General features: G+C 37.6%; 1 protein-coding gene across 4 annotated transcripts in view; it reads left to right on the top strand.

The window, feature by feature from the left end:
- The window catches only part of Itpr2 (inositol 1,4,5-trisphosphate receptor type 2), a 518,501-nt gene that overhangs the window by 423,479 nt on the left and 71,593 nt on the right, over positions 1–23,429 (top strand). For all 4 annotated transcript variants that reach the window (XM_058576367.1, XM_058576366.1, XM_046435433.2 and 1 more), the window contains 3 exons: positions 4,602–4,766; positions 8,245–8,440; positions 19,764–19,856. In XM_058576367.1, the coding sequence (XP_058432350.1) occupies positions 4,602–4,766; positions 8,245–8,440; positions 19,764–19,856 (454 nt within the window). The remainder of the gene's footprint in view (positions 1–4,601; positions 4,767–8,244; positions 8,441–19,763; positions 19,857–23,429) is intronic.

The raw sequence follows: 23,429 nt of genomic DNA, 5'->3' as shown, positions 1-23,429 counted from the left end.
TTTTATCTAGATTTTAACTAGCTTATCTTGTCACAGGAGTTATCCCAATATTTAAGATGTTTCAAAAATTCAAACGTCTTCTTTCTCAGTTATAAAGCACATCATATAACCCACTATAGTTTCCTTCTTTCTCATCCACTACACTGCATTGATAGTTAATGGTAATAGAGATTAATATGTTCTTCTGACAAATATAAGTGAACATTTTAGAAATTTAGGATCACTTAATATTTTTTCATTCTAATAAGATTGTATGTAAATCTCATTTTAATCGTCATGTAAATGTTAAATAACCTGTTTAACCCTTCCATTATCTTTTGTTTAGATACTTACATTTTTAAATAATATCAATATAGTAAATATCAGATCTTTTAACATCTTGTAAATACTTTTTAGTCACAATGTTTTTTTTTTTCCTTTTTCTAACAATGCCTGGAAATGTGTAATTGATTTAAAGCTATTTGTACATCATTTGTCTTTCTCATAGTTATTTCTCATGTGGAAATGTTTTTTTATGCTAGAACTTGGTCTTGCCATTTTGCAGAGAGGAGAAGCAAATGGTGTTTAGCAGATAACTAGTCTATCAAATAAACTATGGTGTTCAAATAAATCATACCCTCAGATATTTACCTGTAGGTAGTTTTCTGGAGGTCTCTTGTTGCTATTGATCTATAAGGTTGGATCCCATCATATGTTCACTTAATATATACAAATTCAATTATACATTCCAAGTCAAAACTCTTATATTCCCCCCACACACACACACAGTTTTACAGATTATGGTCAATGAAAGCTCCTAACTACTTCTGGTATTCACTTGCAGAATACAAAATTGCTTCAGTGCTGTTTTTTTGTACTTAGTGAGAGATGCTACTCTTTATATCGTCCAGGTTTACTGTACTGTTTTGTGGGCAGATTAAAAGATTTCCAGGGCAATTCTGACTGCAAAATTTGCATGCAAATTTTGTCTTACATATTAATCTTAGAACCTTATCTTGCCTACAATGTAACATCACTGAAATAGAGCTTTTTTTAAAAAAAAATTAAATCATCTCATTTTCAATGAGAAGGGTGATTCAGTCGGTTGGTGAAAATATGGTAATGTAGTTGAAGATTATAAATTCAATTTTATCTTTTCAACATATAAGCAGACAAGTCTTGCATGGTTTTTTTTGTATTCTACAATTTATTCTTGGAAAATAGGTCATATTTTCCCACAGGAACAATGTTAAGATGGGGATATAATTCTTGATCAGGGCCAGAGTATGAAGTTAGATCACAAGGATAATATAAAGACGAAAACAAATGTCTGTGATCAGATTAAATAGTAAAATTTAAAGGACTCACATAAAATTCTAGAACTATAAGGCACCTAAATTCTAGGCACATAATTGCAGACATGAGCAAATAAAATCCTGTAGAGACAGAAGGATGTACTAAAGCAGGAAGTTAGTGCCATAGCCACAACTGGACCCCAGATGGCCAACTTCTCATCCAGTGTTTTTCCACCACACTGCACTGATATTAGTCCTGAAGACATATCCACAGACTATAAAGTGTATATGGAGATATTACTTTACTGTATATTTTTTACCTAATTAAAACCAGTGGTATTGCTTTAGTATACATTAATGAACAAGTGACTGTTAAATTCACTTTTGTTTGGGAAGACCTGATGGTGTAGCACTGTTAATAAAATTTCCAGAAAGTTTACTTTGAAGTTGCCTCTCCATGCCCACTCTTTTTCCCCCACCAACACATAACTGACCCCATCCCCATCAAAAATATAGACTGGGCAGCTTTGAAAACTAAATGGAGAAGGGAGACCAAATGAGACAGTTATGGTGTTGTATATTGGTCCCATGTGTCTGATTCCAGGGCTTTCTAAGCCAACTCAGATGTTCTCACTAAACTTCTAGTCGTTGTTGTCCATGTGGACCTTTGCCATAGAAATGATTGCAGTAGTGACAGGTGAAGGACTGGTTAGATGACAGCAGCCAAGTCGTGACATGAAAAGGGAGAATGGTTTTGCTTTTTCATTATTTGAGAACCAAAATGTATTGCTCTTTTTTGAGAATTCAAATTCAACGTATCATTTTTCCTTAGTGTACATGGCTTATAAACTTTTTTCTTACATAAATATTCCCAGCTCTTAAGGAAAGTGTTCTATGAAAACAACTGACAAATTGCATCCTATGTGAGAAACCAGAGTTCAACTTCTTGTCTAATCAAATAATTATTCTTGCATTTATTTCTCCTTGGTATGAACTCTTTTTTTAAAAAAAATATTTTTAGTTGTTAATAGACCTTTATTTTATTTATTCATATGTGGTGCTGAGAATTGAACCCAGTGCCTCACACATGCCAGACAAGTGCGCTACCACTGAACCACAGCCCCAGCCCTTGGTATGAACTCTTTAAATCATGAGGACATTGATTTCCCTGTGTCTGATCTCAAGAGAAATAGATGGATGCCGCTGCTAGAGCTGACTCCATTCCACTTCTAGACTTAGTCCAGAGAACAGGAATGTATCTGTCACACTCTAGATCAAGATTCATAAACAAAAACTCTGAATACAAATAAAGCAAATCTCTAATTTTCATGTGAAAATGGCAGAGTCCCTTTTAGGCAGATATGTGTTCTTGCTTTTTCATTATTTGAGAACCAAATGTGTTGCTCTTTTTTGAGGACTTAAATTCAAAGTATTCTTTTTTCCTCAGTGTACAGGACTTATAAAGTTTCTTCCTACATAACTTTTAATGATGCAATTTAAAGAATTAGAGATCAGGAAACAAGAACTTTCTTAATCACATCATTCATCCTTCTGAAAAGTTATGATTCTTACTTTTAATTCTATTTATTATACAACTTATTTCTATATTATACTGATGAATTATAACAAATGAATGAAGATAGTGTAAATTTAGACAAGAGCCACTCAAAACAATTAAGAGAGTAAACTGCTGAATACACTTTGCCAGATATTCTATTTCTTCCCATTTTCATGGCTGTTTCTTGTCAAATACTCCATGTGGAGAAGCACTTTATGTAAAGTCCCTGTTTTTATGATATCTTATGATATCAACCCTGTTCTTGAACAATAAATATCAAGACTTCTATTATACCATAGCTGTATTTAATAATAGTGGAAGCTAGTGAGGAAACACTGAACAAAGAAAATAGTAGGAGTTTCTTTCTATTTGGTGTTATTAAAATTGTTAAGATGATGAAGGAGGAAGTGATCAATTATTGCAAGGATAGTTAATTGGCTGAGGGGAAATTTAGGAAAGTTTTGACTTTTTTAGGTGCTGGGCTGTTGAATTGACTGGTCTTTCAAAACATTCACTAATAACCCATAGGTCATTTCATCTGTGTTGATTTGGGCTTCAGAAAGTTGAAGGAAAAGTTTTTTTTCACCCTTTCAAATTTTATATCTGACTCAAAGTGTTATGTTTCTTTTTATGTTATTTAAAATCATCCCCTAAGGTACTTTTGTTTATGTTATCGATATAGAAAAAAACCAACAGTGTTGCAAAGAGCAATCTGTTTTTCCAAAGTTAGGTTTGGATGCTTAAAGATAAATATGTTTCCATTAGATAATGTGAAGAACTCAGGGAACAATGAGGAAGGAAAATTCTAAGAATTCTTGGAATCTGTAATTTCTTCTTTGATGACTATGAGGCAAAATTGGCTCTTATAAATAATGCTGTTATTCAATAACCAAATAGATGGCACTAAGTTTATGATAACTAATGTCTTTATAAATCACTGTACATATCATTGTTATTGTTAAAGAAAGTCAATATAAATTTCTACATTCCCAAAGTTATGCCACAAAAGGTAATATTAATTAAAGCCTGAATATAAATGTACTACATGATCAGAGAAATAGTAAACATTCCAAAATATTTATTGAATAATTACTACATATATGGCTTAGAAAATAAATACGTGCATTATGTTTATTTTAACCCAGGTACATAGTACATTCATATTTTCAATGTATATAAAATATATGGTAAAAATATTTAATGACTTGCTTCTTTAAAATAATACTCAATATAAAAAAATCCAAGATAGAAAAGACAAATCTATATATTTTCTTTTTTTTTCTCAAATCTATATATTTTCTAAATTTTTTTTTCTGTTATATTTTAGTGTAGTAAACCATTTTATATTTCTTTTAATATGAAAATAATAGTAAAAGTAATAAAGAGTCATTGTACTAATTGATTCATAATGCATAATGTCTTTTAGTCCTCTAAAGAGATCTATGAGGGAAATTTTTTATTCCAATTTTTCAGAAAAAAAAACTTTGAGGCTTACAGTTGCATGGACTAGGTTGCATAATTGAAAGAGCCAGGATTTAAATTCAAGTCTGTTTCAATTGCATAGCTAGTTCTCTTCATCATTCTTCTCTCTTTTACTGAAACTGAAAAGGATACAAGTTTTGCACATATTATGTTTCTATGCAGATTTATATTAGAAACCATGAAAGAAAACCACAGAGTATATGGATAATAGTTTTTGTCAGTATCCTACCATGTATGTGAATTCAGGATAAATAAGACAGTAAAATCAAATCTTTTACTCCTTTTAGCTTTGTAATAAAATAGTATTTCTGGTGAGTTTTGTGGGAAATCGTGGCACGTTCACCAGAGGATATGGAGCAGTCATCCTGGATGTGGCCTTTCTCTATCACGTGGCATACGTCCTGGTCTGCATGCTGGGCCTCTTTGTTCATGAGTTCTTCTATAGCTTCCTGGTGAGTAATCTTTACATGGACAGTCACTGCTGATAAAGCCACAGTGCTGCTGCTGCTTATGCCTTGTCCTTTGATTTATTTTTTATTTTTTTAGAGCAGGGCCTGCCTGACATTTAGGACAAATTGTGTTATTTTTAGAATTTCTAAGGAAGAGTGTGAATTATAATTTTTAGTCTTTCTTTTTTTTTTCTGGGAAACCACCATAGGAGGTATAGTTTTTTGTTTCCTCTCTCAGAAGCAATCAACCATCCCACCTCTTCTCAGGCTTCATAAGACAGCTGCTTTTGGTTTCAGCCAACTAATATTTCCCTTTACATTGCAATATTCTCCAACAGTGTGGGGAAAAGTAAGGATCTATTTTCTTGGGTGCTGAAATCATTGTATTTTTATAGTATCAAATGTTATCTTCATCTTTAGAATGTTATCTAAGTAAAATGAGGAGAAACAAAGGCCAACCTAGGGAAAAAGACAATGAGTCATTTGTTTTAGGTACAGTCTTATAGTTTCAGGTTTAATATGTGATTGTTAAGTATATATATATATATATATATATACACATATTAAAGAAATATATGTGTATATATTTCTTTCTTTCTTTAAATAGATGTTTTTAAGACTTTTCTAGAATGATTATTCTGTTTTCCTTTCTACATATATACTGTTTTATAGCAATAAACCAGGAGAGGAGTCAGTATAAATGTGTTATAATGTTTTGAAACTTAGAACACTACCATGTTTGTTAGCATCATAGAGCTGTAGGGACAATTTATTTCTGTCTCCGGTTCATAGTGAATATACAGTAGAGAGTGCTGTCTACTAAAGTGATTCCTGAAAACAAGCTGAAGACCTAAAACATTTTGTTGACCACTTCATTCAGGCCAGCAAGGAAGAATTCAGCACCTTTTGCTTTCCTATTACGTGACACAATCATGTAGGAAGGCTGAAATGAGGCCTTATTTCCTTTATCGTTTTATCCTTGGAAGAGTTGTAGTTATGAGTGGATTTTATATTTTGATTCAGACATATTGTATTTTGATACAGACTTATCTTCTAGGCTGTTAAGTTAGATCATTTAGCAATAGATTTTTTTTTTCTATTTCAGCAATCCAAATGAACTTTCTCTTTTTCCTGATTCACTAGAAAATTCCATTTTTTTCCTATGATATGTAAAGTCCTATTATACCCAGCACTTTTACCTGACTCTGACATGCAATAATGTATAATTTTTAAACTACTTCATTCAGGCATTACTGACTTACAGAAATCTGTATAATATTGAATGTATATAACCTGATGAATCTATAATGTGTTGTGTGTTAATCTTATTTATTGAATGGATGGAACAGTATATGAGACTGTTAGTATCAAGGTACATCAAGTAACATTAAAACATATGTGAAATGACACATATAAAATCTCTGTTTTCCAGGGAAAGATGTTTAACAAAATAAAAGCTTATTTAATTATTATATGAGTTATTAGAATTGTATTAATTTTATTTTATGTTACTTAACCCAGTTATAGTTTCATTTTCTTTCAATATTTTATCTTTCAAAGTTTATAATAATGATGCTAGCTTGTTCATATTGGGTCAGTTATGAATATAATATCTGTTTTGGTGTTTAAGAGTACTAGAAGGAAATTTAACATATAATATTTATTATAATATATTTATTATTATTAAAATTATTTATTATTATATACTATTATGTATTTAAAATATTATTTAAAATACAGCAGATTTTAAAATTACTTTGTGTATTTTAAAAAATATTTGAGTAAGAACTCTCTCGGGTCCTCAAGTGTCAGTCCTTTATCTGAAGTAATAAAAACTACACTCTAAATTTTCCTTTCAGAAATAAAGAACCATCAACCTATCCACTGTAAAGACCTTTAGAACTAGCAAGAGGCTGATGCTGTGGGCTTAGAGTGAGGCTCAGGAATTGTTATCAAGCATCCCACAGGCTTCTGAAAGCTATAAACTCTCTCTAGAGCTAACCTACTGCATATTGAAGACCTGTTTTTCAAGCCACTGTTGAGTTAACATAAAAGAAAATCTCCTTCATGGCAACTTAATGCTTAAATAAATTGAATAAACCAGAGTAGTGACAATCTGGAAGTTGAATTTGCATTAATTTGTCTTTACTGAAGAATATTGACTTTATTTCTAAAGTTAGCTCCATCTTCCAGAAGATAAATAGATAGAAAGATAGTTAAACTTGGTTTTTTATTTGACCATCATAAAATATCGGTTTCCTAAAGTGAGCAAACAAGTCAGATGGGGTAGAGAGAGAAGATGGGAGGGGAGGGGAGGGGGGATAGTAGAGGATAGGAAAGGTAGCAGAATACAACAGTTACTAATATGGCATTATGTAAAAATGTGGATGTGTAACCGATGTGATTCTGCAATCTGTATTTGGGGTAAAAATGGGAGTTCATAACCCACTTGAATCTAATGTATGAAATATGATATGTCAAGAGCTTTGTAAAAAAAATTTATTCATTTAAGAAAAAAAAAGATCTATTGAACAGTTATATATAAGACTATAATTTAATTGAGAAGTAACTGTATATAACCTTCAGTACTTGGAAAAACAGAAAGCAAGACCTTGGTGTTTCTGAAAGCATGTATGACTCATAATTGACCATTTCAGCCCACAGATAACAGAATACCAATCCCAGTTATTCCAATTTTAATGGTAGTATTAATTTCCAAACTGCTATTTATATATATTTTAAGTGAATGTTATTTTATGTCTTTTAATCAGCTTTTTATAATAAAATGTACTTACTAATGCATAATTTCAGCTTTTTAATGGAGCAATAAATAAACTCATTCTTGGTGTAGACAGTAAATAGCAAACAAATACCTATATTCTTGCCTAGAGCATAGCTTTTCTAATATACTAAAGATAAAATGATTAATGGCCCATTGGCAAAATTGTATATTATAATTATGTTTATACTTTTGCTTCTAAAAGTATTCACTAAATTAACAGATTTTGTTTTTATTTAGTTAAAAAAAAGGTGTTTACATTTCTCAAAGGTTTGAATTCCATACCTTTTCCATTGCATCACACTTGTAAAATTGTTCTAATTTCTCCTCTAACCCCTTGAATAAACAATGCAGTTAGTGAACTTGTCAATAATTTATCAGTCAGGTGAATCCACTTTAATTTTTCTAAATTCAAATCAAAGTATACTATTTCTATTATGTCATAGAATAAATTGATATTATATTAATTATGAAGTTATCAGATGCATATTATATGATTAGAGTTATATTTATTGGAAAACAGTTTATTAATATATTCCAAACAGAGAAAAAATAAGTGTTTTGCTTTATGTTTAAGGTGGCTTTGGTTATTTTTTATAGATAAACTAGAATGGCTCACATTTGTATTTGTAATTATCTGTATTTATTTGCTTTTTGCTGCATTGCATTTTTTCCTTGTTTTTACTTTCTTCATTTTTGTAGCTTTTTGATTTGGTATACAGAGAAGAGACTCTGCTCAATGTCATAAAAAGTGTCACACGGAACGGCCGCTCCATTATTCTAACCGCAGTCCTGGCTCTCATCCTCGTCTACCTGTTTTCCATTATTGGGTTTCTTTTCCTGAAGGATGACTTCACTATGGAAGTGCATAGGCTGAAAAACAGAACTCCAGTTACAGGTATTGTTACTTCCACTGAATGAGCTTTCTGATGGCAGATATGATTGTATGTAGCTTGTTTGTGGGATTATAGATAAACTCTAATGGAGGAAATTTTCCTTTCATTCCTTTGAAAACATGTTCTTGTTTACTACTGAGAGTCAGGAGCGTGCAGTACTTTCAGAGTACATATTAGCTGTCAATATGTATAGGGAAATACCCACACAAGAAACATCATCTAAGCTCACTCTTAGGAAGAAAATGTCAATAATGCTGACCATACTCCAGAAGTCAGCATCTTCAGTGCAGAATAATGGGTTTGGAATTCTTTCCCTCCTCTTTTTCCTTGATCCATTTGCAATCATTATTCCATATGTTTGGTTGCAGTACAATACCGTATTATATTTAATTGAAAATGATAAATGCTTTGATTTGGAACCCATCAAATAGTAAGGAATTTAATCTGGAAGATATGCTGGAAATACTGTGATGAAGGGACCCAGTCTATCAGCACGTGATTTTCAGCATCCTGTACAGTCTGTATTTTTGTTGTTTGAGTGGTTTGGCAGCACCCATTCCTGCTCACTGTGATTCGGGCCTTATTCTTTCCATGTTACTTTGGATGTTTTAATTATCATGCTTTATAATAACTCCTTTCCCCGTCTTTCTTACCTTCTATTGTTTTGGTTAAATTTCTTTGTTGCTCTTGTTCCCCGCCTCCTGATTTTCTACATAGAATCATAGTCCTGCCTTTGCTGATAATTTTTCTGGTGCATCTGCTGGTTCTGGGTTGTAGAGAATAGAAACCACAAAATGGCACAGCCTATCCTCAAACCATTAAACTTAAAAATAAGATTTAATTAGCATTGCCTTATAAATGATACTCTTTCTTGTCTTTAACAAACATTTCTCAATTATTCAATTGACAGTGTATGATGTTATCTTTCTTAGACTGTGTGATAATTAAATGGCATTTCAATCTATTAGTAATTCTAATTGATCTAAGCACAGAATAGAAACATTAAATACTTGAATGGAAAGTTATTAAGCTGGGACTCTACTGACTTTCATACCTAGGTGTTAGTCTTTTTTACAATAACCTGAATATTTTCTGCTACTGCTTTCTTTGTTCTTCCTTAAGTATTGCTTTGTACACATTAATACAGGTTTTACATATTTGGTGGAAAAGCTCATATATAAATACCTGTGAAGCTCCACTTTTACTAAACTATGAATCATAAATAGTGCTCTCAACAGTTTTATCATTTTACTTACTTGCTAGACTAGAGGCATGATCACATTAAGTTGCTCAGTACAGAGCCAATCTAAAACAGAAACATTGTAATTTCTGAATTCAAAATGTTTATGGTAGTTATTGTCTTAATGAATTCAGTGGTACATATTTTGTGTTACTTAAGAAGGAAGTTGGTGTCATATTACGAATATAAATATTTTCCTTAGAAATGGAAAAAATACCCTTCTTAACAAAATAGGCAACACTAGAGCTATAATTTCAAGCTCTTTACTAAAAATACTTATGCACATTCATATAGAAAGCTGTTAAATAAAGCTTTTGTAAATGCTATGAAAATCTAGCATGTAGAAAGAGCTAACAAAGTTACACTCCTGATTCTTCACAGATTGAGAGTTTTTGTTTCATAGATTGAGTAGTATATGATGTAATGCCCTAGAAAAAGCACCCTTATTTTCATTATATTTTTTGTTCATTTCTAATGCCATGTTGTATCTGTTTTTTTTTTTTTTTTTTTTTTTTAATTTTTTATTGTGGGTTGTTCAAAACATTACAAATTTCTTGACATATCATATTCCACACTTTGATTCTAGTGGGTTATGAACTCCCACCTTCACCCCATACACAGATTGCAGATTCACATCAGTTACACATCCATTGATTTACAAATTGCCATACTAGTGTCTGTTGTGCTCCGCTGCCTTTCCCATCATCCACCCTCCCCCCTCCCCACCTCTCCCCTCCCCTCCCCTCCTCTCTCTCTACCCCCTCCACTGTATAACCCTGAGGGTCTCCTTCCATTACCGTGCAATTTCCCTTCTCTCTCCCTTTCCCTCCCACCTCTCATCCCTGTTAAATGTTAATCTTCTTCTCCTGTTCTTCGTCCCTACTCTGTTCTTAGTTACTTTCCTTATATCAAAGAAGACATTTGGCATTTGTTTTTTAGGGATTGGCTAGCTTCACTTAGCATAATCTGCTCTAATGCCATCCATTTCCCTGTAAATTCTATGATTTTGTCATTTTTTAATGCAGAGTAATACTCCATTGTGTATAAATGCCACATTTTTTTTATCCATTCGTCTATTGAAGGGCATCTAGGTTGGTTCCACAGTCTTGCTATTGTGAACTGTGCTGCTATGAACATCGATGTAGCAGTGTCCCTGTAGCATGCTCTTTTTAGGTCTTTAGGGAATAGACCAAGAAGGGGAATAGCTGGGTCAAATGGTGGCTCCATTCCCAGCTTTCCAAGAACTCTCCATACTGCTTTCCAAATTGGCTGCACCAATCTGCAGTCCCACCAGCAATGTACAAGTGTACCCTTTTCCCCACATCCTCGCCAGCACTTGTTGTTGTTTGACTTCCTAATGGCTGCCAATCTTACTGGAGTGAGATGGTATCTTAGGGTGGTTTTGATTTGCATTTCTCTGACAGCTAGAGATGTTGAGCATTTTTTCATGTACTTGTTGATTGACTGTATGTCCTCCTCTGTGAAGTGTCTGTTCAGGTCCTTGGCCCATTTGTTGATTGGGTTGTTTGTTCTCTTATTGTCTAATTTTTTGAGTTCTTTGTATACTCTGGATATTAGGGCTCTATCTGAAGTGTGAGGAGTAAAGATTTGTTCCCAGGATGTAGGCTCCCTATTTACCTCTCTTATTGTTTCTTTTGCTGAGAAAAAACTTCTTAGTTTGAGTAAGTCCCATTTGTTGATTCTAGTTATTAACTTTTGTGCTATGGGTGTCCTATTGAGGAATTTGGAGCCCGACCCCACTGACTGTAGATCGTAGCCAACTTTTTCTTCTATCAGACGGCGCGTCTCTGATTTGATATCAAGTTCCTTGATCCATTTTGAATTCACTTTTGTGCATGGCGAGAGAAAGGGATTCAGTTTCATTTTGTTGCATATGGATTTCCAGTTTTCCCAGCACCATTTGTTGAAGATGCTATCCTTCCTCCATTGCATGCTTTTAGCCCCTTTATCAAATATAAGATAGTTGTAGTTTTGTGGATTGGTTTCTGTGTCCTCTATTCTGTACCATTGGTCCACACGCCTGTTTTGGTACCAGTACCATGCTGTTTTTGTTACTATTACTCTGTAGTATAGTTTGAAGTCTGGTATCGCTATACCGCCTGATTCACACTTCTTGCTTAGCATTGTTTTTGCTATTCTGGGTCTTTTATTTTTCCATATGAATTTCATGATTGCTTTCTCTATTTCTACAAGAAATGCCATTGGGATTTTGATTGGCATTGCATTAAACCTATAGAGAACTTTTGGTAATATCGCCATTTTGATGATGTTAGTTCTGCCTATCCATGAACAGGGTATATTTTTCCATCTTCTAAGATCTTCTTCTATTTCTCTCTTTAGGGTTCTGTAGTTTTCATTGTATAAGTCTTTCACCTCTTTTGTTAGGTTGATTCCCAAGTATTTTATTTTTTTTGAAGATATTTTGAATGGAGTGGTTGCCCTCATTTCCATTTCAGAGGATTTGTCGCTGATATACAGGAATGCCTTTGATTTATGCGTGTTGATTTTAAATCCTGCCACTTTGCTGAATTCATTTATTAGCTCTAATAGTTTCTTTGTAGAGCCTTTTGGGTCTGCTAGATATAGAATCATATCATCTGCAAATAGTGATAATTTAATTTCTTCTTTTCCTATTTTTATGCCTTTAATTTCTTTCGTCTGTCTAATTGCTCTGGCCAGTGTTTCGAGAACTATGTTGAAGAGAAGTGGAGAGAGAGGGCATCCCTGTCTTGTTCCAGATTTTAGAGGGAATGCCTTCAGTTTTTCTCCATTCAGAATAATGCTAGCCTGAGGCTTAGCATAGATTGCTTTTACAATATTGAGGTATGTTCCTGTTATCCCTAGTTTTTCTAGAGTTTTGAACATAAAGGGATGCTGTACTTTGTCAAATGCTTTTTCCGCATCTATCGAGATGATCATATGGTTCTTATTTTTAAGTCTATTGATGTGGTGAATAACATTTATTGATTTCCGTATATTGAACCAGCCTTGCATCCCAGGGATGAATCCTACTTGATCATGGTGTACAATTTTTTTTATATGTTTTTGTATCCGATTCGCCAGAATTTTATTGAGGATTTTTGCATCTAGGTTCATTAGAGATATTGGTCTGTAGTTTTCTTTCTTTGAAGTGTCTTTGTCTGGTTTAGGTATCAGGGTGATGTTGGCCTCATAGAATGAATTTGGAAGTTCTCCCTCCTTTTCTATTTCCTGAAGTAGCTTGAAAAGTATTGGTATTAGTTCTTCTTTAAAGGTTTTGTAAAATTCTGCTGTATACCCATCGGGACCTGGGCTTTTCTTAGTTGGTAGTCTTTTGATGGTTTCTTCTATCTCCTCAATTGATATTGGTCTGTTTAGGTTTTCTATATCCTCCTGACTCAATCTGGGCAGATCATATGACTTAAGAAATTTATCTATGCCTTCACTATCTTCTAATTTATTGGAGTATAAGGATTCAAAATAATTTTTGATTATCTTCTGTATTTCTGAAGTGTCTGTTGTGATATTGCCTTTTTCATCCCGTATGCTAGTAATTTGAGTTCTCTCTCTTCTTCTCTTCACTAGCATGGCTAAGGGTCTGTCGATTTTGTTTATTTTTTCAAAGAACCAACTTTTAGTTTTGTCAATTTTTTCAATTGTTTCTTTTGTTTCGATTTCATTAATTTCAGCTCTGATTTTAATTATTTCTTGCCTTCTACTTCTTTTGCTGTTGTTTTGCTCTTCTTTTTCAAGGATTTTGAGATGAAGTATGAGATCATTTATTTGTTGGTTTTTTCTTTTTTTAAGGAATGAACTCCAAGCAATGAATTTTCCTCTTAGAACTGCTTTCAATGTGTCCCATAGATTCCGATATGTTGTGTCTGTGTTTTCATTTATCTCTAAGAATTTTTTAATTTCCTCCTTGATGTCTTCTATAACCCATTGATCATTCAGTAACCTATTGTTCATTCTCCAATTTATGTATGCTTTTTCCTTCCTTCTTTTATCGTTGATTTTCAGTTTCATTCCATTATGATCAGATAAGATGCATGGTAATATCTCTACTCCTTTATATTGTCTAAGAGTTGCCCTGTGACATAATATATGATCTATTTTTGAGAAGGATCCATGTGCTGCTGAGAAAAAAGTGTAACTGCTTGATGTTGGGTGGTATACTCTATATATGTCAATTAGGTCTAGGTTATTAATAGTGTTATTGAGTTCTATAGTTTCCTTATTCAACTTTTGTTTGGAAGATCTGTCCAGTGGCGAGAGAGGTGTGTTGAAGTCTCCCATGATTATGGTGTGGTGGTCTATTAGACTCTTGAACTTGAGAAGAGTTTGTTTGACGAACATAGCTGCACCATTGTTTGGGGCATAAATATTTATGATTGTTATGTCTTGTTGGTGTATGGTTCCCTTAAGCAGTATGTAGTGTCCCTCTTTATCTCTTTTGATTAACTTTGGCTTGAAATCTATTTTATTTGATATGAGTATGGACACGCCTGCTTGTTTCCGAAGTCCATATGAGTGATATGATTTTTCCCAACCTTTCACCTTCAGCCTATGTATGTCTTTTCCTATCAAATGCGTCTCCTGTAGGCAGCATATTGTTGGGTCTTGTTTTGTGATCCATTCTACTAGCCTGTGTCTCTTAATTGGTGAGTTTAAGCCATTAACATTTAGGGTTATTATTGAGATATGGGTTGTTCTTCCAGCCATATTTGTTTATTTCTGTTACTAAACATTGTTTGTTTTCCTCTTTGATTGTTTCCCCCCCCCCTTTACTGTCCTACCTCCCACTGTTGGTTTTCATTGTTATTTTCCATTTCCTCTTCCTGTAATACTTTGGCTAGGATGTTTTGAAGAGATGGTTTTCTAGCTGCGAATTCTTTAAACTTTTGTTTATCGTGGAAGGTTTTAATTTCATTCTCCATCCTGAAGCTTAATTTCGCTGGATACACAATTCTTGGTTGGAACCCATTATCTTTCAGTGTTTGAAATATGTTATTCCAGGATCTTCTAGCTTTCAGAGTCTGTGTTGAAAGATCAGCTGTTATCCTGATTGGCTTGCCCCTAAATGTAATCTGCTTCCTTTCTCTTGTAGCTTTTAAAATTCTCTCCTTATTCTGTATGTTGGGCATCTTCATTATAATGTGTCTAGGTGTGGATCTCTTATGATTTTGCACATTCGGCGTCCTGTAGGCTTCTAGGATTTGGGATTCTGTCTCATTCTTCAAGTCTGGGAAGTTTTCTTGTATTATTTCATGGAATAGACTGCTCATTCCTTTGGTTTGGAGCTCTGTACCTTCCTGTATCCCAATGACTCTTAAGTTTGGTCTCTTAATGTTATCCCATATTTCTTGGATGTTCTGCTCATGGTTTCTTAACAGTCTTGCTGAGCTGTCTATGTTCTTTTCCAGTTGAAATACTTTGTCTTCATTGTCTGATGTTCTATCTTCTAAGTGTTCTACTCTGTTGGTAGTATTCTCCATTGAGTTTTTAAGTTGGTTTATTGCTTCCTGCATTTCTAGGATTTCTGATTGCTTGTTTTTTATAACCTCTATCTCCCTGTATAGTTGATCCTTTGCTTCCTGGATTTGTTTGCGTAATTCGTTGTCGAAGTGATCTTTCATTGTCTGATTTTGCTGTTTAATGTCTTCCTTGATACTCCAGATCATCTGAAGCATGTATATCCTGAATTCTTTATCTGACATTCCATCTGCTGCAGCTGTTACCTCTTCTAAAGTTGCGTTGACCTGCATTGCTTGTGGTCCTTTCTTTCCTTGTCTTTTCATACTGCTTGCGTATCTTTCCTGCAGGTGCGGGCGGCGGCTCTGCTCTCTCCTTATTCCAATTGGGGTGTCGTGGCTACCACGCCGGCAGGTCACTGGGCCTGTTCTGGGAGCTGGTGGCGGCTCTGTTCTGCCCCTACTCCAATTGGGGTGACGTGTCTGTCGTACCAGCAGGCCACTGGGCCTGTCCTGCTGGTCGGTCGCAGATCTGCCCACCTTTCGGGCACGAGTGGAGGCTCTGCTTTGCCCCTACTCCAATTGGGGTGTCGTGACTACCCCGCCTGCAGGATGCTGGGTCTGTTCCTGGCAAGGGAGGCGACTCTGCTCTGTCACTACTCCAATTAGGGTGGTATTTGTACCCCGCCGGCAGGCTCCTGGGCCTGATCCGCAGGTCTGTTGTAGGTCTGCCTACCTTGAAGGCGCGGGCGGCGGATCTGCCCTGCCCCTCCTACCACGCCTGCGGACCCCTGGGCCTGATCTGCAGGTTGATCACTGGTCTGCTCACCCTGCGGGCACGGGTGGCGGTTCCGCTCCACCCCCACTCCAATTGGGGTCACGTGACCACCACACCGGCAGGGCCTGATCCGGGCGTGGGATAAGGATCTGCTCTGCCCCTACTCGAGTTGGGGTGACGTGTGTACCACACTGGCAGGCCACTGGGCCTGACCCGCCAGGCTGTCACAGGTCTGTTTACCTTGCAAGCGCGAAGGGCGGCTCTGCCCTGCCCCTCCTACCACGCCCATGTACTACTGGGTCGTGGGTCTGCCCACCTGGCGGGTTTGGGTGGCGGCTCCGCTCCGCCCCCTCTCCAATTGGGGTCACGCGGTCACCACGCTGGCGAGCCGCTGGGCCTGCTCCGGGGGCTGGCGGCGGCCCGGCTCCTTCCCTCTGGCTCGAGGACAAATTGAGGAGACTCGGGTGACTGAGCCTCACCCCCCTTACCAGGAGACCAACTGCTTATGTCACCGCTGGTATTGATGAAGATCTCTCCTCCACCGCTTTCTGCTGACATCAGATCTCTGCCATGTTGGTATCCTATGCGAATGGCAGCATTTCGTTCCCCTTGCCAGGCAACCCAAGCAATGGGTGAGTCCTGACCTACCCTCAGCAGGACCCGGACCGAGACACAGTTTCCGCGGGCTCCCAGCCCCGGTCCAGGGAAGTTCCGGGAGCCGGAACTCGGCCGCTCCGTGCTCGGTGTAAGCTCCTATAAGTGTAGGCTCCAAGAAGCAGCCCCCGCGGGCTCAGTTCCGGGAGCCGGAATTCGGCCGCTTAGTGTTTGGTGTATGCTCTGATAGTAGCAGGGTCCAAGAAGCAGCCTCCGCGGGCTCCGCAGCCCTGAGCCAGGGCGGTTCCGGGACGGTTCCGGGAGCCGGAACTCGGCCGCTCTGTGCTCGGTGTAAGCTCCTATAAGTGTAAGCTCCAAGAAGCAGTCCCCGCGGGCTCAGTTCCGGGAGCTGGAATTCGGCTTCTTGGTGTTTCGTGTTTGCTCTGATATTAGCAGGGTCCAAGAAGCAGCCTCCGCAGGCTCTGCAGCCCGGAGCCAGGGCGGTTCCGGGACGGTTCCGGGAGCCGGGACTCGGCCGCCCCGCGCTCCGTGTTCACTCCGATAAGATCAGATTTTAAGAAGCCCCCAGGCGCTGAACCCTAGCAATCTGTCTGCAAGCCGCAGGCGAATTGCAGCCTGAAATTACCTGTTCTATGGCTGAATGAGCTGCGGTCAGTCAAAAACAGGTGTGGTGACGTCAGTTTACCAACATGGTGGCTGCTGGCCTCCTCTGTGGTCTGACCGGTGTGGAGAACCGAGATGGACCGCTTCCTTCCCCGTCTCGAACCCAGAATTCAGCCCTGAGTGCGGTGCTTGCGCGTCTGGCAGAAACTGCAGCGCTGTAACCCTGCGTCTCTATCCCAGCGCGCCTTGCAGACTCCAGCCGCGGGGCGATTCGCTGAATAAGCAGTTTTACCCTCCGTGCGACAAACCTCTCGCGTTTGAGTCCCCGTAGCCGATCCTCATGCGATGGAAATCCTTCCTCCAGGTTCCGGCGCACCCCACTATTGCTGGAAATTCCCAACAAGATATCCTTCAGCCGTCCTGACTTGTCACACTCCCACACAGTGAAGCAGCACACGGGGGTAATGCACTCCCCTCGCCGCCATCTTCCCTCCTTCGTGTATCTGTTTTATATCAAATTACTTGAGACTAGATGATTTATAAAGAACAGAGTTTTGTTTAACTCACAGTTCTGGAGGCTGGGAAGTCCAGGGGCATAGAGCTGACATCTGCTCAGCATCCTCTGGTGAGGGTCTTCTTGAAGCATCTTCATATGGCAGAGGGTACCACATGATGAGACAGAGCCAAACTGGTTTTTATAACAGACCCACTCTTACCCTCATAACTTGATCACCCCATAAAGGTCCCACCTGGTCCTACCTCATAATAATTTACAGTGGGGATTAAATTTCTACATGAGTTTTGGTGGGGACATAGAAACTATAATAGTAACTCTGTTGAAACATGACATAAAATTTACTCTTTCAAGTATTGGATACCATTTACTTGCAAAGTTTACTATGTGTGTGGAGTGGAATTACTGAGGATAACACACTGGGGAGCGAGTGAAATTTGGAGTGCAGAAGTATGCAATTCTTCCGTGAGTGTGAAGTGCTGACCAGAAAACCAGTGGATGGGAGCACAGAGACTGGGCATTTAGAGCTAATGGCAAAAGCATCACAGGTATATGTGAGAGTGCAGGACTCATTATTTGCAAATTGCTTTGAGAGTTTAGAAGAAAGTGGTTCCTACCAGAATATTCTGCAACTCAAAGAAAACTTCACTTGAGCAGTTTCCAAGGGAACCCATGTTTCAGAAAAGCCCAAGAACTTGGAGGGAAGATTTTGTTGAAAAATTGAGGTGACTTGTCCCTCTTCCCCATCCTCAGTTCACCCTCTTGCTTATCACCCTCATTTTTACTCTCTAGTACCCTGCAGGAGCTGCCCATGTGGCTTCTTCACCTATAGCCTGTCTTCTGCCTACCTGCACTAGTCATTATGACCACAGCCGTGAGTCTGACTGGCTATTGGATGCTTGGTGCAAAGTGTCCTGGTAGCTGAGGTCACTCAGCCTGCTCTGTGCCTTCTGTGGTCCCTATGCCCTTTGTTAGGCAGATTGCACCCGGAATTACCCTATTGACTCCCTGCCTCATCTTCATGCAAGTAAAACATCTGTCTTATTTCCCTTCTAGAATTCACTGCTACCTCTCCTGTTGCATTACACTTTTTTTTCAACCTGTACTTCACTTTCTCTGTTCCACTGCGGTTATGTCTATACCTCTCTGTGTTGCCTACTTGAATTTTAGTTCTTCAAAATCTCAAATCTGAGCCCTTAGAACCTAGCATAGGACTTGGGTAGATATTTATTAAGGGGATGACCACCAGAGCACATTGAGATACTCCAGATCTCTCCTTCTCTTACCCCTTTCCCAGGTCAGTACTGATGGTGATATGCCCACCGTCAGGGACAGGGAGAAATGGAGGCCTGAGATCTGTGGTCTCCCTTTCCACAGTGGACCTAGCTCTCTGCTCCAGTGCTTGAGTGCTTTGGTGGCTGACAATCCCACCTCTAGTTCACCTCCTCCTCACTTTCCCTTCTAACTCCAGCTCCCATTTGCCATTTCTACTCTTATCGTAGCTTCTGAGTCAAAGAAAAATTTCTTTCATACAAATAGGAAGATTACTATTTTCTGTTCCATTCTGTACCAGGCAAATAAATGAACAGGTAGATGAGTTTCTGGGGACAATGAAAGAAAGGAGAGATCCCGAACAGGGATCTGGCAAAAAGATTTGTCCTTCCCTGGGTTATTTTATGCCCTTGTTCCCTGCAGCCCATACTTTACTGCTAGAAATGCCACTTACTCTAGTCTGGGTACCTCAGCCATAGGGACAAGTGCTTAGAGTTCAAGGACTGCCAGCTGCATTGAGGGAATGTGTTCTTGGCACCCCAGTTCAGAACCCTGGATGCATCTGGCCATACAAACATTCTTACAAATGGTGGTTAAGGTCTAAATATTAGCAATACTTTATCGAAGCCACTTAAAAAAAGGTAAAATGCTTTTAGTGAGTTGGTCCATTAATCTATTCTCTATAAAATTGCTTCAATAGACAAAACTCTGTTCAGGGTTTCAAACCAACTTACTAAAAGACTTTAGCATCACAGTTAAGTGGAATCTGTATGTTTATTTCTTATTGTTTGCATACTCATCTCTACCCACACTCTGCTTTGTATCTTCTTAGGTAATTATGGAGTTCCTACCATGACTTTGCCTTCCATGATGGAAACATGTGAAAAGGAAAACTGTTCACCCATAATACCATCTTCAAATACAGGTCTGTAGAAAGAACTCTAGGATGGTATAAACTTGATACCTCTGAAGTAACGCTAATTACATCTAAGAAAATTGCTCTAGGAATTTCATGGTGAGATGAAATAGAAGAATAGAGGGTAAAAGAACCCAGAGTATCCAAACTAGAGAAAAAGAAATTATCTTGTCTGTTATTTTGAATCCTCGTCTTATTTCCTTGTATTATTGCTATACATGATAATTTAGCAAATTTGTGGTACATGCAGCTAAAATTCTTTTACCATATGGCAAACCATTCCAAGTCTCTTTTGACTGTATAGACTTTAACAAAGGATTTGGAAAAGCACAGGCTTAGAACTCCAAAAACTTGGCTATAATCTTGGACCTGCTACTCCCTAGCTAGATGTCTTGGATATATTTTGAAAATTTCCTGGACTTTGTTCATGTGGCTTGCAAAGAGAGACAATGAGAGAATGAATGAAAATTTCCCTACTTCCACAAGAGCTAGTGAGATACTGCATATACAAATGATTTTTAAAACTTCATATTCTTTGAAGAGTAGCAGGAGTCTAGAAACTATAGCATGTGTGATGTTTCATGAACATAGAAGAAATTAATGATCTATTTCTTGAAGCAGTGAAGACACAGGGACTGTGTGTCATTAAATATTTTGAGAGCTGTCATATATAAACAGGAGTAGATTTGGTAGAAGAAGATGTTCTGTGTCTACAGAAGACAAAATTGGACTCAGGGAAGATCAGGGGAAAAAGAGTATAAGGATGGAGCATGTTGTCTGTCTAGTCATAACAACAGTGCCTTCTTTCCTAGTTGTCTTTTGCTTTGAGATATTGGACTATTGCTTGGGGGAAAATGGACATTTCCTTTCCCTGACTAAGATAGTTTACGCTTTATGACCTAAAGGGAGGATTAGACACATTTCTTCCAGGCTCCCAGTATCTACAGGTGCTGTGAGCAACTGCCACCAAGACTCCTTTTCCCCCCGCCCCTGCTTTCCTGTTAAGGCTTACCGTAGTAGAACCAGCTTTCTTCAGCTCATGTGGCATTGCTGTGCTCTGCAGTTTCCAAAATCCTATTATATGCATCCTTCAATTTAAACATCTCCAATTTCTTCAGCCTTCCTCACATATTATAGCAGTGACTCTTGATGTAATACTCCAAGGCAAGCAGTTGAATGGTGCTGTTGCATTCTGGGTAGCAGAATTTGGAATTGCATCACACTCTTGACCCGTATTTGGCTGACTCGTAACTGAAATGCCATTCTTCGCTGGCTTAGCTGTTAAGCCCTAAATACCCATCCTGTACTCATATAATTGGGAGTTTGAGGTTTCACATATGAAACCATGCATTTATTTCTCTCTGTTTCTGCCAACTCATAATCCTAGGACTTTGCAGATTATCCAGTGAATAGATTAGGAGTTTTTTGACCAGATGATCTCTTAGTTTCAGGGCGGTTCCAGTTCAAGTGGGCCATGAGCCTCAAAGTAGTATACTTATTCCCTTTCTTGTCATCCTCAAGTTTGATAAGTTCTACAATAGGATAAATATGGCTTGCCACCTATTTTTGTACAGCTTGACCTAAGAATGATTATGACATTTTAAAATGTTTTAAAGAAAAAGATGTAATGGAAACTGTATGTTACCCACAGATGGTATTAATAATAATGAAAACCTGTGCCTGCCTGCCTTCTTCCTTCCCTTCCTTCTTCCCTTTCTTCCTTTTACCATCATTCATAAAGATTTCTGGGGCCCTTACTCTGGGCCAGCCACCATGACCCTGGCCCTTATGGAAATTATAAAATATTGGTGGAAGCATGAAAAGCTATAAAATAAGGCTAATTCTGTGGTCAATAATCAAAAGAGAGACTGGCCATAGGTAAATTAGACAGAAAGACCTTTCTCAGAGGAATTAGTTAAGACTTAATAAGGTCAAGATGAGGAAGAGTGCTTCCTGCACAGGGAACAATAAGAGTGAGGTCCTGCCCAGTCTTCAAAGACCTGGACCAGGCTTAGCATTTCAGGTACTGTGCTGGACACTTTGTGTGCATGATGTTATTTAATCATCACAACCCTTCTATGACTGAGAGAGACAGGACTAATTATTTTTGTATTTTAGATAAAATTTGGAAGAATCAAGACTTTAATTGCCAAGATCACAGAGCTTGGAAATCAATGTGGATTTCTGATTCCAAAGCCAGCACTCTGTCTGACTGTTATTTCTTTCCAGTTAAAGGATTAATCTCTAATAAATTATTTCCCTCTATCCAAAATTCAGAGATTGTTAAAATTCCGCCTGTTAGATTGCCTTTCACTGAGTATGCATGCATGGATTTTCTTTAAGCATGTTGTATACGGAAGGCAATTTCTTGGATACATTCTTCATTGCATATTTATCAACAGGACTTGGTTTTGCTTTCTACTCCCTTTCCCTGGGGACATCTGAGAGTGCATGGAGTAAGGTGTGTTTGGTTTTCATAACCAAGGATGGATATCTGATAGAGGCTAGGGAGGCTAAATATCCAAAAAGCAGAGGACAGCCCACAACCAAGAATCATCCAGTCCAAAGCATTAATATTGTTAAGGCTGAGAAACTTTGTTCTGTCTGGACATTGGTTTAAAACTCTAAATACAAACTTTTCTTTTCACTTTTTAAAAATTTTGTTCTTTTTAGATACCGATGACAATAGAGTATATTTTGACATACATACATGGAATATAACTTATTCTAATTAGGATCCCATTCTTGTGTTGTACATGATGTGGAATTTTGCTGATCTTATATTCATATATGAACATAGGAAAGTTATGTCTGATTCATTCTACTGTCTTTCCTGCTGAATATAATCTATTAAAAAAGGCTTTCTGACACCAGGCATAGCCTACGTGTTGGTGGCTGCTTTTTCTTTCTATGTTGTATTTCATTCCAGCTGAGGTGGGATTACAATACTTGGTACAAACTTGTTTCAGTATGTTCAAAGTAAATGTTTCATGTAACAAGTTAAAAAAAAAAGCTTTCTGAAAATTTTTATACCATATTACTGTTCACCTAAAAGTGATGAGAAGACCTTACCTCTCCCTTTCTCTATGGACAAGTGGAGACAATTCTTTCTCCCAGGTGCATGGTCCAGGGCAAAGTCTATATGATTTGGGGCTCTAGTTGAGCTAGGAGTGGGAGGAAAGGTAGAAATGCTTTTGCAAGGAAAGCTGCCAAGGTAGGAGGAAAGCAAGGATTCCAGCTGGATGGTAGCAGAGTTTCAGCCCTGGAAGAGTGTTGGAGACCCCGTGGGGAGTCCTACATGGTGGAAAGAGCTTATCACACTTACAAATTATTCCCAAATCAGTCTTAAAAATATAGAAATGCCTGTATTAATCTGTACTTTCTTCCCTATCCTTTTTGCACTTGACATGCAAGTGTTAAAATTCATTTCATTGAAAATTCTTTGGGTTTGATCTTCCTTTAACTTTTGTATTTAACTCAGATATTTAACTGCAGAAGTGGAGTGAAAGCTAAAACCTGGTGTTTGTTGTGCAGCGTGTGTCACTTAGATTTAAAAATAACTTTTGTATGTCTAAAACCAGG

Source organism: Marmota monax, unplaced genomic scaffold (genome assembly GCF_021218885.2).
Source record: "Marmota monax isolate L192 unplaced genomic scaffold, Marmota_monax_Labrador192_F-V1.1 WCK01_AAM20220418_F8-fsc00012, whole genome shotgun sequence".
In the NCBI taxonomy this organism is placed as follows: domain Eukaryota; kingdom Metazoa; phylum Chordata; class Mammalia; order Rodentia; family Sciuridae; genus Marmota; species Marmota monax.
This window is presented reverse-complemented; position numbering and strand designations above follow the sequence as displayed.